General features: G+C 43.2%; 1 protein-coding gene across 1 annotated transcript; it reads left to right on the top strand.

Annotated features, from left to right (window-relative positions):
* Positions 1–409: 409 nt before the first annotated feature.
* Positions 410–14496, top strand: T265_01202 (hypothetical protein; the record flags this gene model as incomplete). The annotated part of the gene is made up of 2 exons (XM_009165187.1): positions 410–483; positions 13710–14496. 2 exons carry the CDS (start codon positions 410–412, stop codon positions 14494–14496), a joined length of 861 nt encoding a protein of 286 aa, XP_009163451.1.
* Positions 14497–18458: the final 3962 nt, after the last annotated feature.

Raw genomic sequence — 18458 nt, 5'->3', positions numbered from 1 at the left:
GGAAAAAGACGATAGCACATTGTCTGTTCTGGTTAACGAAACCCACAACACTGTTTCGGTTTCAATGGTTGTTCAAAGGCCCATTGTTGTGAGTCCATTGATCATCTTGTATCTCATAGTTAGGTACTTTAACTACGAGGCTGGATGAAACTTAAGCGAAGTCGTCAGGATATATACTAGTGCATCTCATCTGTTAAAAAGTGGAAACGATGTCTGACGCACTCGGATTAGATTTAACCGAAACTGCACATACGTGTACAGAATAAGCGGTCTTCAAAATTGCAGTTGATATTTTATTTATAGACGTAACACACTACTCGTAAGGTTGCTGAAAACACTTCTCAAGCGACCTTATGACTAATGTGTTACATCTATACAATGTACTGTGATATTCCGAATATCGTACCGTATGAAACTTGAGCGGCTTGGTGCAGCACATTCAGTTGAAGAACATCACAAACGAGAGATCCAGCTGGGATTCAGGTGAGTCTATCGAGGAAACCAAAGTGGTATGCAAATGAGTGAATATGCCGTTCGTTTAGTACGTTGGCCCTGAAACAGCTGAGTACCCTTTCCCCAGGGTATAAGATAGCTTCTTACAATGAGTACTAATCCACTGAATCTTCTTCATTGTCGGTTACTATCTCCTTGGTATATGATCTCCACTAAAAGGATGATGCACACATCAGTTCGTTTGAACCATCCGCATTCCATGATATTGCATACAGAGTTATTCTTCGACAACAGCGGGAATTCAAATGACTTGAATTGCCAGTTCAAACAAACAGTTTATACTTCAAAAATTCTTACACCAACTCTTGAAATCCAGTGGTAGCTCTGAATATTTTGCTGGATTGTGTGACTCGTTTACAGCAATCTGTCACTCAAAAAAATAACACAGGAAAACTTTAGGTCTCAGCGTTATTGCAGGCTGAGGGAAAGTGAAATCATTCTACAAAGGATTTTATTAGGAATCATTAAGTTTTGGGGGTTATTTTTAAAAAAATTTCCATACGACCTTGTTATCAAAACTGTCACGCTAATTACGGACCTACTGAACCCAACAACAGAGAGCAAACACTTACACGAAGTCGAAAGCCTCTTCAAGTGTGACATTTTACATACTACTTCCTATTCCAACTGGCAAACGATTTTTCAAGTGAGCTTTGGTTGCTAAAATGTTGGTACAGTGTTATATTTTGATGACAAAGTGTGAAACAAAGTGTGTGTGTTACTGGATGATGCACTCTTTCTGTTTGTCAGGCGACTACTTGATTTCGAGGCTTAGTTGTGTGAACTGAGCTGAGAGAGCTGAGCCGAAGTGCAGTACATACTTTCGACTATATATGCGTATTTACAGGCCAAAACTAACTCCAAGGGCTTTAAGTGTGACATTTGTTTCATCTGGACCTTCTGTGAGCTAAGTCACATTTGTTTTCTTCTCGGGGTCCAAGCTACAAGGTGCCGTCCTGAGTTTCTGAAACGTTGTATTTTAGATATCTACAGCATGATGAATTCAGCCTACTTGCGGTCATTTGGTGAGTTTTGGGGCAACGACCATATGGACAGGGGTAGTCCTGACTATGCTCAGCTCAGCTAGTATCCAGAGGGTTGCAGGCAATAGAACTTGTAACAAGATGAGCCACTTATTTGAATGAATGGCATTTTGAATGAGAATAAACGATTCGTTTATACAGGACATTACAAAGGAGGCGTGATTAATTAAATCCCAGAATTATAGTATCTTGTACTTGTTGAACAATGGGGATCAGTAATGCGAAATGACGGGTATAGTATGCGACAATAAACACTATCCAAGTGGGGAAATGTTTAGTAAAATGTGGTCCAGATCATCTGAATCAAACCTGAAGAGCATCGCACAGCATCGTACCTTCCAATTTACAGACGTTTCCTCTCAAACAAAAAACGAAATAAGGCCACTTTCCAGGACTCGAAACCGTGTAGCAGAATACCATGGTTTTTGGACGTGCGCCACAAGCGACGATCACGTATTGAAGTTTACCATGGATGGACCTGACCTGAAAACCCGCGAAACGTAACAGTTCTTGAACAACGACAAAAGTTTTAAAAGTATAAGGTATGCACCTGGTTAGGTGGGAACTAAACAAAATTGTCTTGCATATGTGTGCAATGTCATGTCAACCAGGCTGAAGATAATGATAGTATCTCCTGTTGGATATTTGAAAGTTAGGCCCCAAACTTCTGGTAAAATGGACACCTCGCCCTATGTGACTTTTGGGTCCCTCTGGTGAATGAATTGCCTAACTGCTGTAAAGCAGTTGCAAAAGCAGTCTGTTTACAGACTCAAATTGACGGTGGATTCCCGCAGGATGTTACGCTGTTCATCTTCGTGATCGAAACAGTGCTTGGGAGGTTGGCGGTAAGAGGGAACTTATTCCATCAGCAAGTTTTAGTGCACACGGAAAGGGACTAAGTAAGCGTATTATCTCACGCTTACTTTGTTAGTCTTCGTTGTGCGTTCCCAGTGTATTGACAGCACTGCTTTGTCTAACCATCTGCTCCGGTTTTATTGTCATACATTGCCTGTCATCCGAACAGATCCGTCGGACTGCTTGTGGCAGCTTGAACAGCTGTCAGCTGTCACGGCGTATAAATCGAAAGACTGGTTTGGTCATCTAACTAGACGATGCACGTGTTGATGGGCCAATTGCGACAGACGAATAATCTCTTCCAGTCCATCCGTCATTCTGAATACCGTTCAGAAGAGTTGAGCATTTTGCGTGCATCGTGACTGTCGATCTTTTGTTGTCTTCATATTTACTGCAGGTATATTGCCGTTCATGCAGGTTTGCCACGATGTTTGCTAATCCTGCAAGATATCACAAACGAAATACACCTGGGACGGTACGTTTGTATCTTTTATTTCGGCAAATCGAATCAGCTAAACAACATTCTCTATTACTATTCGACTTGCTTAGGCCCTTGTTTTGTTTTGAAGAAAATTAGATCAGGATTGGAGGTTTGGTACTCTCTTTAGTGTGTGATTGATAAATAACTCAACTATTAACTAACCCATTCGATTCTACTAGTCCCTGAAACCTGAGGCGCAAACAAACAATATTAGGCAGTTTTTTCACCTCTGACGACAAATTCAGTGGCTATGTTTTGACATTCACATCAGGTCCGGTATGAGGAAGTGGAGAAAGAACCTCATCGGGGGCTAAATGCAACACATCTGCAAGTTTCCCCTCAACTCATTCGCCAGGAGGACAGTTACCTGCCTGTGGTTAACGACAGAAGTCTGGATACGGATTAACAACTGAAATAAGCATCTTATAGGAAATTTTTTAGTGAGTGCCTTCAACTGCATCGTCTGACGGTTAATCCATGAGTGTCGCATTCCAAATGACCGGTCACCTGGTTAATGAGACATAAGCATGAACCGAAGATGTTGTTGGCTGCCAAGTCGGAGACACCGACCATGTCTTTGTTGTTCCGTCCGTTTACAACAACCTATCAGATTGGGAGGTGCTGACAACCGGACGCCTGCCAGACGTCTGTCGGTTGTCAAGCTGCTGTGCGTGATCGTTTTGGTGAATGTGCGTAAGAACGAAGTCAGGTCAGCAATGTGTGTAAATAGGTAAGACTACAAGTGGAACACGTTCAGTCACTAATAGCCGATCCCCGTTGGCATGGCAACTTTCTCCAGGCTCCTAAGGCCTGCTTAGCGCATACTGGGTAGGGAGGCCGTAGAAGTTGTTCAGTAGGTACGACAGTTATTCTAGATGGGAAAAATACAAGCGTACAGACAGACACCTACTCATCCAGGCGCGTGCAGTCACTCGGGAACAATGGGTCGGCAGGTTCACATGTCCTATTGTCGTGGTATCGGATAAAGAAGTGACAACCTCCAGAATGATTGTCATCTTGTCACGGGACGTGTATGTGTGTTTGGTACGGTTAATCGATCAGAATCAGGCTGGATGAATTGTTGTCTGATGTGACACGTTCGAACCGGATTACCTAGAGAGAGAATGGTCGGTTGGTTTTACATTTGGGACGACTCAATCTGTTGTAACCTAACGAAGGCCATGGTGCAGGCGTTTTGAACACGTCCCAACCGGCATACTGGTGAAGTACTCACAACTTTTTGTTATGGGAACTCAGGCGGCCAGCACTCGTAAGTGCGGCGACGAAAGGGGCATCACGTACGAATCCGTGGTATACATGATCATGGTGGAAGATGTCACGAAAATGGGGCAACGTGATGATCTTTGGAATTCTGACCAACCATTTTTTCATCGTGCAGAATTCGTTTTAATACCACACCAAACACCAAATTCCAGACGGTCAATTATTTGTCAACAAGTAGTGGATGGGATGAATAACTTAACAACACATGTTGCAAATGTGGTTTGCGCCGGAATTACCAAGCGTTAGTATGGCCCACTACGTACGCACGATGGCAAATGGAGAACGGAAGTGAGTACGTCAGATTCATATCCAGTGCTCATCCATTACTTGGTGCGTCAAGCGTCATGGTTTATGCTGTGTGCCTGTTCTAAATGGCAGTGCGCTATTGTATGTCACGACACCAACTCATTTTACTTTTGCATTGGGTGAAACGAGCTAAATGGGCAATGGAGCTGTGCTCCCAAGGCTGTGTCCAAAATGTGAGCCATCCGTATCCCTATGTAACTGACCCCATTCCGAACCGATGCCAAATCTCGCTCTCACCTCACTACGTTGGTAACAGAAGTTTGAGTGAATGAGTCCAGTAAGAAGGCAAGAGAGATGGGGGATGTTCACTCCTCCCTTGTCCACTAAATTTGGTTGAGGTAAGCGATGAACCCTGGTGGTTATGTCCATCGTATGACTGTTCCGATTACTGGACCCTTTAAATCTGGGTTCAAAACGGATGGATGTATTGTAACACTTGTCTCTTTGGAACATACCGTGTGTCCAGATGATAAAAGCAATGTATCGAATTTAGGAGTAGGTCGGTGAATAAAATTGAGCATCTCCGCTTGACTTATATGACCGGACATCAGTAAAAGGGATCTGAAACTTCACTGCGCAATAAAGCATACTAAGAGACAGCCCTATGCTTTTGACGCCACTGGAGTTACTGTATCTATGTCCGTCCAGTACTGAAGTAGAGCAAGACAGTGTTCATCTGTAGGCACGTGGCCGGCGAAATCGCACGGATAGTATGGTATAGTATAGCATAGTATAGTATAGTATAGTATAGTATGGTGCACTGTAGTGTGATATGTTACAGCACAGCATATTGTAGTGCAGTGCAGCATATGAAACGGGCCGGGCACCGATAGTATAGTATAGTATAGTATAGTATAGTATAGTATAGTATAGTATAGTATAGTATAGTATAGTATAGTATAGTATAGTATAGTATAGTATAGTATAGTATAGTATAGTATAGTATAGTATAGTATAGTATAGTATAGTATAGTATAGTATAGTATAGTATAGTATAGTATAGTAGGCGAAATCGACGGATAGTATGGTATAGTATAGCATAGTATAGTATAGTATAGTATAGTATAGTATAGTATAGTATAGTACAGTATAGTAAGGGGGATTATAGTGTAGCATAGTATAGTGTGATACAGTACAGTGCAGCACAGTACAGGCCTGGTATAACATGGTTTGTTAAAGCACACTAATTAGTTTAAATTCTAGATGTGTACATAGCTTCGATTGTAGTGCACCACTCTTACGTTTTCGGACTTAGTTTATTACTTCTCTCATTATCTTACAGAACTACTCAGTCTACTGCTCGTTAGGTGTAAGGCCATATCACGGCCCTAGCAGGACAATGGTCCTTATCTCTCTTATTTCGTAGTCTCTACTCATAAGGTTTATCGGCTTATTTTTCTAAGCTCATTGTTAGCAGCAACCCTACATAGCAAAATTGAACGTTTGTGCAACTAGCACCAACACATACTGCATTGGTTTGAATCAACCGCTTTCGAAGTACTGCTCTGACCATTTCGGTAATATATCGGGTGGCAACCTCTTTATTGGATTCTGGGGTCATGCAGCGTACAAGCAGGAAACACAAACCTATGCATGAACGCATGAACGCTTTGAACTGGTTACCTGAGCACCGCACGCACCTGACTTGTCGTTTTTGTGAGATTGTCGTTTAATTCGAACACAAACGGGGTCAAGTTTGCTCCGATCTGACATAAATCTTCAAGCTTTTGTTCAACACCTGATAGTCATTGACAGGCCGCCTCGCCTAGTAAATGGCTAACAGTCAAGCTATGACGTTCACGAAAACCGGTTTGGTACATCACCCACCCGCATAGGCATATTGACAAGTAGTGACTGTAGCTGGCGTGACTTTCAGTCAAAAAGCCTCGGCACTATTGTTAATCGAGATATGCTTAGTTCGAATGTCTCCGTATACATGCCAAACTCAAGTGACGAAAAATCCTTCTCCACACAAGTCAGATGGCCCGACTGGCAAGCTTGAAGGTCATTTGTGACACTGCTTCAGATCTCACCAACAAACTAAGTCAACGAATGGGATAAGTCACAAAGCGCTCACGGAGTACCCTATACAGACGGATCTGACCACACGCAAAACAATTACCGGCAAGACAGACGGCTGAGCAATTTTGCCTCTAGCCTGAAGTCGAAGTATTGGTTCCGACTCCCTTGCAGTCCATTGTATATTTCCCGTATGGAGACAGACGACTAAACATTGCGTGCACTGGCGGCCAGTGTGGGTTGGAATAATCACTAAATTGTTCATCTAACTATAAACTCTATGTAAAAAATGCAGGCAATGAACACTACCGGCATTGTCACAAGAAGGAAGTCTGAAAGTGGACCTAAAGCTGAAGGTAAGATTAAGTTTTGAACCGAGGTTTCAACAGAAAACTCTGAACAATGGTCAAAGTTCAGCTTGGAGCTGAAAGCGAAAAATGTGAACGAAATTTGAACTAGTTTTGTGTCATATAGGCTGTGGCGCCAAATTCCACTTTGAAGCCAGAAATGGAAGTGTTATTAAGTCAGTAAACAGCAATGTTTAGGTATGATTAACAATTATGTGTGAATGGAGTCCGACCAGAGCGGCATACACTCGGGTCCGACCAAGTTATCAGGTATGGGCTTAGAGAGCAGCTGCAAAATTCCCCATGCTTGGCGCCGAGCTCAGCCATGTACTGACGTCAATACAGATAGGTCTTTTTTTGAACCAACGTACAGGTCTGAGAGTCGTCAGGATGTACTTTCAACAATGGGTATCTGACCGATACGCAGCTGACTTTGCTTAAGAAGAGTAGATGGGATACGGTGAAGTTAGATGATCGGACAAGTGAAAAGGGAGACAAAGGGACAGTATGTATGACATTGTGATAATGGAATATGGATAAGAGTTACGTTCCTGTATGGCCCCGTTAAAGGTGATATCTGTCAGCAGAACTGACTCCATAAGCACAGTTTCACTGTTCGCAACTGACGGACGTACTAGCAAGAGTGTAATAAGGGCAGAAGAAAACGTTCAGCTGTAGCATCCTTGCGGTGCCTAGTTGCCACCTAGTGCACCACGAAGGCGTCATAAGGGCTGGGATACTGCCAGGTTACCCAATCCTGGACGGGAAAAGTTGAGAGTTAGAGGTCAGAACCATGGACCTTCCGGACAGTAAATTCGCGCTCCAACCACTGAGCAATCTCGAGTCACCTGGGTTGAAAACAGAAACCCAAATATTTTTTGTGTTGTTGGAATTGAGATGTTGCGAAAATTAGAGCTTCGAAATGGGCAGGAAAAACTAAGTCCCTTGCGTCAGTCGGTCGATGTTTCTGCAGGTAAGATTTTACAACCATAAGGAACTAGTTGCTGAAACACCTCAGGTAAGTGCTAAGTTCATTCCAAAGATGTTTTTCCAATTAGAAAGAATTTTATCCGAAACGATCCATAGGTTTATGATATGGAATAAAGAAATGGCTTCGCACATGATGTGTGGTTATCGTAGGATGACAGGCTGACAGAAGGAGTGAATGATTGGAAAAAAGAAGGTGAGCTTGAATCTCATATGACTCAGGAAAATGTTTTTTTTTTGAGCACAGCGGGCGATGGGATATCGGAGATATGTAGCGAATAAGGCCATGGTGAATGCACCTTGCAAGCCATCGAGTGCTACTTGGTCATACTCGGATATAACATGAAGACGACTGGGCAGAATTCTAAGATAGTAAATAAGTATGGCGCTAATTTTATCTCAGGTGTAATGGAGGACAACCAGTGAGCGTAAGAGTATGGGCAACTTGGCAACTTTTTTGTACAAACGTTAAATGTGAGGAGATTTCATCTACTTAAGTTACATGTATGCACTAGTATGGGGCGTGACCTGCCTGGTATGGGGAATCCTAGAATGAGGTTAAAACGTATCAGTGGCATGAACAAATAGCTAGGGCTTGTATAATTGTGGGGCCAGTTGCACTCAGCTGAGTGCCGGAAGTCGAAGCACGAAGAATTTGAAAGCGGATCACAGTGACAACGTTGCAAATATCCATGGAAAATAAAGTAGGACACTTCCTCGAATAACGGCAATAGTTTTGACACTGATGCTCTGAGTACGATCATCCAGGTATGACTAAGCATGGGAGGATACCAAACATAGAAAGTTTCGAGGAGGTCTCCAGCAATGACTCGTCGTACGTCTAGTACTTGGCAGGCTGTGGTAATAGTTTGCATTTGCCTGATTGAGGGAATCTGAATGATGGGAATTGCACAATCTTCTCCGGAATTCGTAAGTGGAGTTAGATTGCAGAAACGAAGCAAGCGAAAGACCGTGTTATATGTGATGGCTTCTACCCTCACAAATCCTTGCAATCCCTTTAAAAATTCCAACTAGCCAGTCACGTTAAGAAATAACAGATAGCCTTCAAATGCCATATGAACGCACGCAGGCAAACACGAGGCACCCAACCAACTGATGATGTCTCCTCGTATGGTGATGAAACGTTTGCAAGTCAATTGGCAAGCTCGGCGAACAGATTGACAGCCACCTGATCAAGAGCCAATAAAGTGCTGTTTAGTTGGTGGTGGTATAACACGGAATTAATAAACCTCGGTTGTTACAAGTTATGGCTTTGTTAGGATACTGAAGAGGAATGACGGTTTTAAGTGAAAGTGAAACTAGTTTGTAAAGCTGACTGGTAAATAAATCATTCACCTGAAAATATCAAGTACCCAGAACATGTTTGTGCAAAATACCTGGACACCTCCATGCTATGTTTATAAGGAAAAGCACGCGATGAGTGATCTAATATTCACCTAAATTATGTATAGATGCGCTAGCAACAAACGGGATCATTTTGCGCATTTCAGCGGCTGCATGCTTCCGTTACATTCCAACTGTGGTGCACAGAGTAAACAACGGGACTGGGATGTCTAGGTCCACAGCCTAATTAGCTAGATCACTGAGCTGAGCCTCGCTAAACGGAAGACATGAATGTTGTTTCGGTGCAAACTAACAAAGACGCTGAAAGAAGCACATATTACGCGTCTAATGAACGACCAGGCTTCAACAAACTGATTAAGATCTTCCATCAGGAATCCATCAACTCTTCTTCATTAACTGTCAGGACAGTAAGATTTCCGTCGGGTAATCTTAAAATTTTGTTGTGGCATGCAATGAAATGTACCTGGGTCTCTAAATATGAACAAGTAGTTGGGTTGCGACCCGACAGTCACCGAGGAACGAAAATGTGAAATTTGATTGTACGGCTTAAATGTGACATTTTGCAACAGTTCTTCGACATGTCAGAACCAATCATCTAGTCTGGAGGATAAAAGGTTTTTTTGTAATGTACTACTCGTAAGGTTGCTGAAAATCCATCGACAGCCCACGACCGCTTTCACCTTTATTGGGGCTCATCAAGTAAGAACATTATAAACGATAGATTCATCTAGCTTCCAGTTGAGTCTGCCGTCACAATCAAATTGGAATGTAGATGAGACCATAAGGATGATGAGGATTTTGTTTACTGATGGGGTCGAAAAATCTTGGTACGTACTAAATTTGTAGTGTTTGCTGTTTCAACAGCTATACTATCTGCCGAATGTACTGTACCAAGATTAGTGCATTACGTCGCTGGAATACGTTATCCAGCAGTGACCACTGAATTCCTACCAGAGAGAATTTGAGTAAAATCTGGACACAAGGTTTCGAGTAGATAAATAGTTTTGTACGCACATAAATAATATGTAATCGGTCGTTTGGAGTCCCAAACCGCAAATAATGATAAACTGGCGATTAAAATGTAGTAGCATATATGAATGGTATTCTCCCTTCTTCAAAGGCATCCATGCGGATAAGAGTCAACGGAACTAGCACGTCAGTTCAACGACTCCTGTAGAGCACTGTGTAGTGTATTTTGAATACCCAAACGTTTTACAAAATACCGTTTCAGAGAGGTTTGTCAAACAATCGGTGTATTTATCATACTTCTCTGAAACGATGACTAACCAATCGGTCCGAAACATTTTCCAATCGATTATCTTACACAATAATTCTTCCTCATAGAAATGAGAATTCTACTGGTTGTATGCGACTAGCCAGTACCACGATGCCGAATGCGCAAGACATCCATGTTTAGCTCCTGCCGCTTTATTTGTTTTGCTTGTGAAAGTGCACAGGTAGCTCAGATTTGTCAGGACCATATATTAATTTCGGACTGAGGATTCATTCTAACGGCTCAGGAATTGTAAACTGACCAGGGGGGACTCATTGATAGAGAGAAATTGCGGAGTAGAGGTTCTTAACCTGGGTGCATGAAAGATGTCCTGGTTAGATTTGAAATTCTCATGAGATTTTGAGGTGACTAAAGTCAGTCTAAGGTCGTTGTTTCTAGGGTGACCTGACATCATGCTTTTTATTTTATGTGGATTTACCGTTATTTATTCGATCAACTAAGTTCTTTGTACAGGCGAAAATGATTTGCTCTAAGTTGATTGAAATTGTTAGCACGATGGGCACATATCGGTTTATAACATATACGTATTTGTATGTAACTTTTTGAGGAATGTGGAAATGGGCCAAACACTCATGCGGGGAGTTGAACCGACATTTGCAGTCTTTTAGATTTTGCTTGGAGCGACCTATTAGCAGATTACCTTGAAGACAAATAACATATCAGTGAGTTAGCTCACAATCTGAGAGCCCAGCACGACTCTAATGAAAGATGTAGTGTTGAACAAGAACAGGTAAGAGAGGTTTCAGTGGTTAAGAAATGTGATTTAGCAGTGTCTGTGATATGAGGTATTTATTATGACGGCCACTTAGTAAACCTGGATACTCACAATAGAGAGTTTTCGTTTTTTAAAAGATGTTCTGATTTGCACACTATTATGGTTTTGACAAGAGACTCAGCTGGATCCAACTGAATCTCTCAATTATGGTGGTTCCTTAGGCATCAAATTGATCACCAGAACCCCATAAGGTCCTCTTTTCGGTTCCGGTTGGTCTAGTCTCCAAAGAATTGCTGTGAAGAGGCTATTCAATCCCGGTGGCTTGCGAACGGCATTGCCAACTGGTCCGATAGCAAGTTGGACACCTATGTGGGATGCTGACAGTTACCCACAGCGGTAATGGACCGACCGCAGACCGTTCTGCTTCCCACCCAATGCGGTTTCCACAGGCTGGCTGATTCGGCTAACTAATTTGGCGGTGTCTCCAGTCTGTTCCATAATGCATTAAGTTGCGATCGATAATATTAGGCGTAACCAGCTTCAGCATTTAACACGTCAATAAGCTGCTGTTCTTATGTCTACCTCATCGGCTGCCGCTACCACTACTGCTTCCAAGTAAATGACGTGGATCGACTTAGCTACAGCTATTACTTTTTCTCAACTCAAGATTTCTGTGCACAGAATTGATCCTTAAACCCATTTACGGTTCCTCTCTTCTGATTTCACCAATGGCAAGAAGCTTGCAACTTCAAGGTGGGTAGCTGAGGCTACCGGGGAGTCCTGTTCTTGAAATTCATTTCTACAAGTGCTTATATTTTTAGAGAACCAAATTAGGCATGAGACTTTTGAAACAAACAATCCGTTTGTCTAACCACTGGGAGCAAGGCACTACTAGAGTTGAAGATGCCATTCATTGCTCGGGTTGCTCTCGAGTGGGCAAAAATGACTAACTAATTACCATCGAATCAATTTCATGTGAGTCGAAATGTGGTTAAATTCCTACAACTCTGCTGCATGAAGGCACATTGGTCCTAGAGGTTAGTAGTACAAAATGCTAACCGCTTAGTCCAAATCCAGTGTACCAAACTCCCACACAAGGAAATCAGTGAGACAAGACATGAAATGATTCCCTCATCTTCATGTCAGACAGCCCTGACCTCCTCCATTGACCGCAAACCACGTTCGTCATTTGTTTGTGGGCTGTTTCACCTCCGGTTAGGGGATGGACGGCACAAGATTCTACATTAGCCTTAATTCGTTCACACCAAAAACCGTGCCTTAACTTCGTGTTCCCTGATGGAAGTGTGTGGTTGTTCTGGTTGCGTACACTTTGTTCGATGGACAACTTTCATAACGCCCACCAGGTAGCATGTAATTCAAGTTAAATCCATTCACCAAATTTGACAGGCAATCACTAACGTGGATGGTAAAAGTGCCTTGTAAGTGAATCTCATCCGTTGCGCATCAGACTGACATTGTTCCCATGACCTCTTCAACCAGACCGTGTGCAAAGGTCTGTCCGTTTCCACGATGGCTGTCTCCCCGGTGTATCTTCACACTAGGTAAGATGGCGGTCTAACTAACTCATAGTTTTTGATGTGATAGCTTGACTGCATATAAACTGAAAACGAAAGTGAACTAGCCTTGTTTCATGAATCAAGAGGATCGGTCAAATTCAGTGCGTCACTTGTGCTCACGATTGAAAACATTCCGAATGTCCAGATGTAACAAACACCATTTGTCATAACAGTTCAAGGAATAGAGTGAGAAATGCGTAGCACCATAAAACAATACAGATCAAATTTGACCATGCACCGATACCGTAACAGTTGTGACACAGTAATATCAGAGTCATCATTGTGGGAGAATACCGCCCTTATACAGCCAATTATTACCTAACACAGTTTAGACAATCGCTATTCCCGAACAGTCCTTAAGATAATCTCAAATTTGAATTTGAAATCCTACCACATAGTGTGATCAAATCGACCTGTTTAAACGAAACGGCGACTCAAAACCGAGAGAAAAACTGTGGACCAGGTTACGTTACTCACGTGACCAGGTCGAGTTAGCGGCTGAGTTAAGAATGAGGGAAGTCTTGGCTGCAGCTGGCCTGACGGAAGGTTAATAGGGTATCTGTAGGTAACCAACTGGACAATCAAAGTTGACATCCCACAGTTCAGTGTCATAGTTTGTCAGCGGACATTAACAACTCTAGGCTCACTATTGCTAAGCTTGCCGTGGTAATGACTTGCACATTGCATAGAATATTTTACCGGCTTCAGTATCGGTTACATTACTGTAGTCCATGGTGCATGCGTAAACACTAAGGAAACAACTCTAGCTCACTATTGCTAAGCTTGCCGTGGTAATGACTTGCACATTGCATAGAATATTTTACCGGCTTCAGTATCGGTTACATTTACAATCTAGGCTCACTATTGCTAAGCTTGCCGTGGTAATGACTTGCACATTGCATAGAATATTTTACCGGCTTCAGTATCGGTTTCATTACTGTAGTCCATGGTGCATGCGTAAACACTAAGGAGGAGCTGGTGGCTGCTTGGGGTGATAGTCTGCACAACAGCGCTGACGGTCGCGGTTTACGAGAGTTGGTCACTTCGCCTCTCTCGAATCGATGGCTCGTATTCCCAGAACGAGTGTTTCCACGGATATTCATCCGCGGTATCCAGCTCCGATGCAACCTGCTTAGGACGAGAGTTAGAAGCGCTCGGCATGGTCATGGTGGCCAGACGATCTTATGTCGTGGAAACTGTGGCCAACCGGAGAGTTTGGTGCATATTTTGCAATCCTGCTGGATTACGCATGATGCCAGATGTGCTCGTCATAATCGGGTTGCAAGGGAACTTGCAAAACGTCTCCGTCGACTGGGGTACACCGTCTTCGAGGAGTTGAGAGCCCCTACTTCTACGTCGTTCATCAAACCTGACCTAATCGCTGTTCGAGATCGCCGTGCAACTGTAATAGACGTCAGCATAGTCTCGGATGGGCGTGGAGTGATAGTGTGGAATGAGAAGAAGCAGAAGTATGATGCTGATGAATATTCCCTCGCCATAATCTCAGCCCTACATGCCATCGGTTGTGATGTCGACTTTTTGGTTCACCAACCGATGATCATCTCTTATCGAGGGATCTGCTTTCCTCAGTCCGCTAAGGCTGTTATTGGACTGGGACTTCCCAAGGTAGCAGTCAGTGACTTGTGTTTTCTTGCCATTGTGGGCTCCCTACGTACTTATGACACTTTTATGCGTGGTACATGGCGTTGAAGGTACATTTTTGCCATTTAATCTCACACCAGACCCAGTATGCCTGATGTGCGAGTCTTGACTGTACTAGCGCACACTGCGCCTTGAAGAGCGTTCACTATTTTTGTCCTTTCTTTGGTTCTTTAGACGCGTTTTCCCATGCCAAAATCTTTACATAATTTGGGATTCACCTCATCAGGCTGGCACTGTCCTTGGCATGATTTCGAATGAGCCGTTTCTCTCTTTTCTCCCATATTCTCCTGTCACTCTTTCGCATTCATAGCTTGTATTCACTTTTTATGTTTGTGACCATGCTCTTCAAAAATAAATGATAATTAGTCCCGTGTTTCGTCAGGCAACCTAGCGCTTAGGTGATCCTCATCTTCGAAAAAACGTAAAAATAGGTCGGTCAAATTCGTCTTTACCGGATTAGGTGTAACATAATTGTTTTACATTGGGTATAGGGTAAGATGGACCCATCTTTGGTATGAAAAAGTGGTTAAACAAATACACGTACTCACAAAACACAAGACACTGCATATGAGAGGATAAGCGCTGTTGCAACCAGACATTCTAACCGCATCTGCAATAGGACCTCAACTAGTGTACCTAAGACTGAAACTAAAACAAGTCATCGTTGCTACGTATCCAAGATGTTGCCCGAAGGACAGTAATACGGATGTCATTCTCGATATTCTCGTAGCTATCAATTAATTTCCACTGCGTTTTTTGACAGCAAAGTGCTCAGTTGATACGACGAGTAACACAACAGTAAACTTAGTTATTGACGATCGACTGAATGAAATGTAGGACCTGCCTCAGTGGGTACCATGAATAGTAATTTAGACTATAAGTTTCCTGGTGTGACAAGATGGCAGAAACTCTCTGGTGATTTGGTGACACGCAACCGACAATCTTTTCCTTATCTTGGGGAAGCGGCCTAATGTCGTTTTCGCGACTGTACTGGATTCCAACAAATTTGCAGAAGTGTAGATAACTGCATTGTGGGCGACTAGTCTTCAGGCATACATAAAGTACGTCATTTTGATTGTGTATGTTCGGATAGCAATTATTGCACGACTACCCACAAGAGTGCACATAAACTTTCCAATCATGTGGATACGGAAACAGAATTTGTGCTTTCCTTCACTCGTTTAGTATCACGTTTGAGTAGTTTGTTACTCCCAGAATAGATTCATCTCTTTCCAACTGCCCCGCTACTCATGGTAGTCTGATGGCCTTGACAGCCTAATATTTTTCGACGTCCTTAACCAAAAACCAGTGAAGCTGAGTATCTTTGTAGAAAAATTCTATCTATGCGTGATATGGTATGAACCACGTGTATGTGATTATCTTTGCAACCAGTTTTTGGTCACCCACTTCCCAAACACCTACCACCATCACCTGTTGGTTTATTTGAGGCAATCTGTGCGCTCACTCACCCATCTCAGCCAACAATTCCTTCATTGCCACCATCACCACCACCACCATCGCCAACCCACCTCACTATCGCTATCATTAATGGTTTATCTATCATTTCCTACTGTGTGTACACCACGTATGTTCGACCACGTTTATGGAAAAACAGCCCGTTTTTTCGAGGCTACCGGATACATCCCGTACATTCATACGGATGTGCACACGCACACAAGCCTGGTCCGGTTTTCAGCATGGTATGGTATGTTTCTTCGTCCGATACTATCCATGCGTTCGATAGCCTTGCTACTCGTGGTCTCATGCACGCTTGTTTTCTTCCTCTTGCTGTTGTTGTTTGCTTTGCTGCTATCGTTATCCAGCTGGTCTCCCGGTTCGTATGAGATTGGTTGCCAAATGAAAAAAAAAACACTCCCAGGTTAGCTGTCCATGGGGGCAGGTATGGTCCCTGTGAGTCATGATCTCCTCTCCTGCTCTGGTTGGATGACAGGGACCAGCTTGTTCTCAGTTGATCATGATAAATGGTTATCCGTTATGGTGGTATTGGACAGCGGACCAGAAAACCCACGGGTTGTAATGTTTCCTGCAGCGGATGCTCGTTGCTTTGTGTTAGTTTGGAACGAAGCTCCGTTTGGATGGGGGACAACCAGCTGGAACAGCTGCTTCGGAGGCGGGCAGTGCCCTAAGATATAGCTTGATGGAACATACTAATGCAACATGATATTCAAGGAACACCAGATTTAAAAAAGAATAAGCAAACGGTGACTATGGCGTTGATGGTGTGACGGTGAAATCGTTCTGGTTGTTTTACAAACAATTTGCCTCTCCTTGAGTGCCTCAGTTGTTTCCACTTGGGCACTCCAGCTTACAGATCGATATTAGGAAACGAACATGAAGTGCAGTGCTGTATTCAGCGCTCTATTATTAATTTATTAAGTACAGAGTAACATGGCTATCTCCCAAAGTAGAAAAATGGGAGGCGAGTCAAATTGTTCTTTCTTGTGAGTGATATGCTCCTAGACCTAAATTTCCAACTGGTATGGCACACTTTCATAATGCACAACGTGAAGACAGTGCTTGTTACATTCGAACCTTATCTGAAAAACAGACAGCCGTCATCTGCTGTCTTGGAAAATAAAATGTCAGAATTAGGAACCCTAGAGTGTTTGCTGAATGATTTTAGCATGCAGCGCGCTCATAGGTTGAACGTCGCAGAGGAGGAACCACATGTTTTTTTTTGCAAAATTATTCCTGTTGAAATTCATCCGCTTAAAAGAGACTGTACTTGCTTACTGTGACGTCTGTGTAAGAGGATACAGACTCGAATAAAACGTCACACATCTGAGTTGGACCATGGACCCAAATAATTTAATGATACTAACTTCAGTAGCACAGTATACTATAATGGGTGTACTGAACCTCCGGAGCTGAGAGTTCAGCAGTTCAAAATGCGACCGACCACCCCGTTCGATCCCAAAGCCTCAACAACAGTATCCGACTGGTGTTTCTGCATCACTCCCAACTATTACACTGGATGAATTCGTAGGGCTGACCTGTGAGGACAGTGGCGAGTGCTGCAACCCGAAAGCTGACTTAGTAGTGCACCGTTGGGTCTCTGTCCATGAAAGTGGTGACACGGACATATTCTCCAAAACGTCCGTTGTCCACTGTTTCTGCAGGCCTCCACGATCTGCGCGCCTCACTCAACATGAACCACCCAAGCTTGGCCGATCCCTCTGATCCCGCCAGCGATCACACTCAGTCCTGTCCCCGGCTGCCAAGCTGTTCCCGTCTTGTGATTAGCGAACCTTACCGGTATCAAACGAGGTTACGTGTACTTAAATAGCAAGCGCATAAAGAAGAATGGTCATCTGGTGATTGGTCAAATGGTTCCATCTACCTCCGACTCTAATGACTATAAAACTTGGTCCATTAGGACGTAGATTTCACGTTGTCACTTTTGGAGTCCACAGTTAGGGCTGTTCTTCTGGATCCTGTTCAAGAGTTACAACCAGGTACAACGAAATCGGGGCAAGTCCCGTTGCCTCTGCAGCTTCATGCACCCAAGACGTTTTCACACACTTTAGACTGATATCCCCTGACGCCATTTCCAATAGGTTCACCTTGTGCCGAGCCACCATTCATATATTGTACCACCAGAGGTAGCACGTAGCAGCGTCGGGTACTTTTTCTGTCTCGTAGAATGTACTATGCCCCTAACAGGTGAGTAGTGCACGGATTGTAGATGGCCACTACGAGGGAGGAAGTTGGTGTATGATCCGAACGATCATAAATACTACTCGAATTTTGGATTACAACAGGTCCTGATCACTACATCAGGGGCTTATCTTTTACACTATTGTCGCATCCAAGTCACTAATTTAAAATTTCTTCCTCAAAACATCTGACAAAGGATCCAAATTCGTCCAATTTTATTCAAAGCTGTCACGAAGAGTTTGTTGGTAAATGAACCGTATACTGCAACTGCCTTCACTCCAGTCTCTATTTACTCATCGCTATGGCCGTAAGCTAGCTGGCGTCTTGCATCG

The sequence above is a fragment of the Opisthorchis viverrini genome (genome assembly GCF_000715545.1).
Source record: "Opisthorchis viverrini unplaced genomic scaffold opera_v5_13, whole genome shotgun sequence".
Classification (NCBI taxonomy): Eukaryota; Metazoa; Platyhelminthes; class Trematoda; order Opisthorchiida; family Opisthorchiidae; genus Opisthorchis; species Opisthorchis viverrini.
Note: the sequence above shows the minus strand (reverse complement) of the source record. Positions and strands in the feature narration are given on the sequence as shown.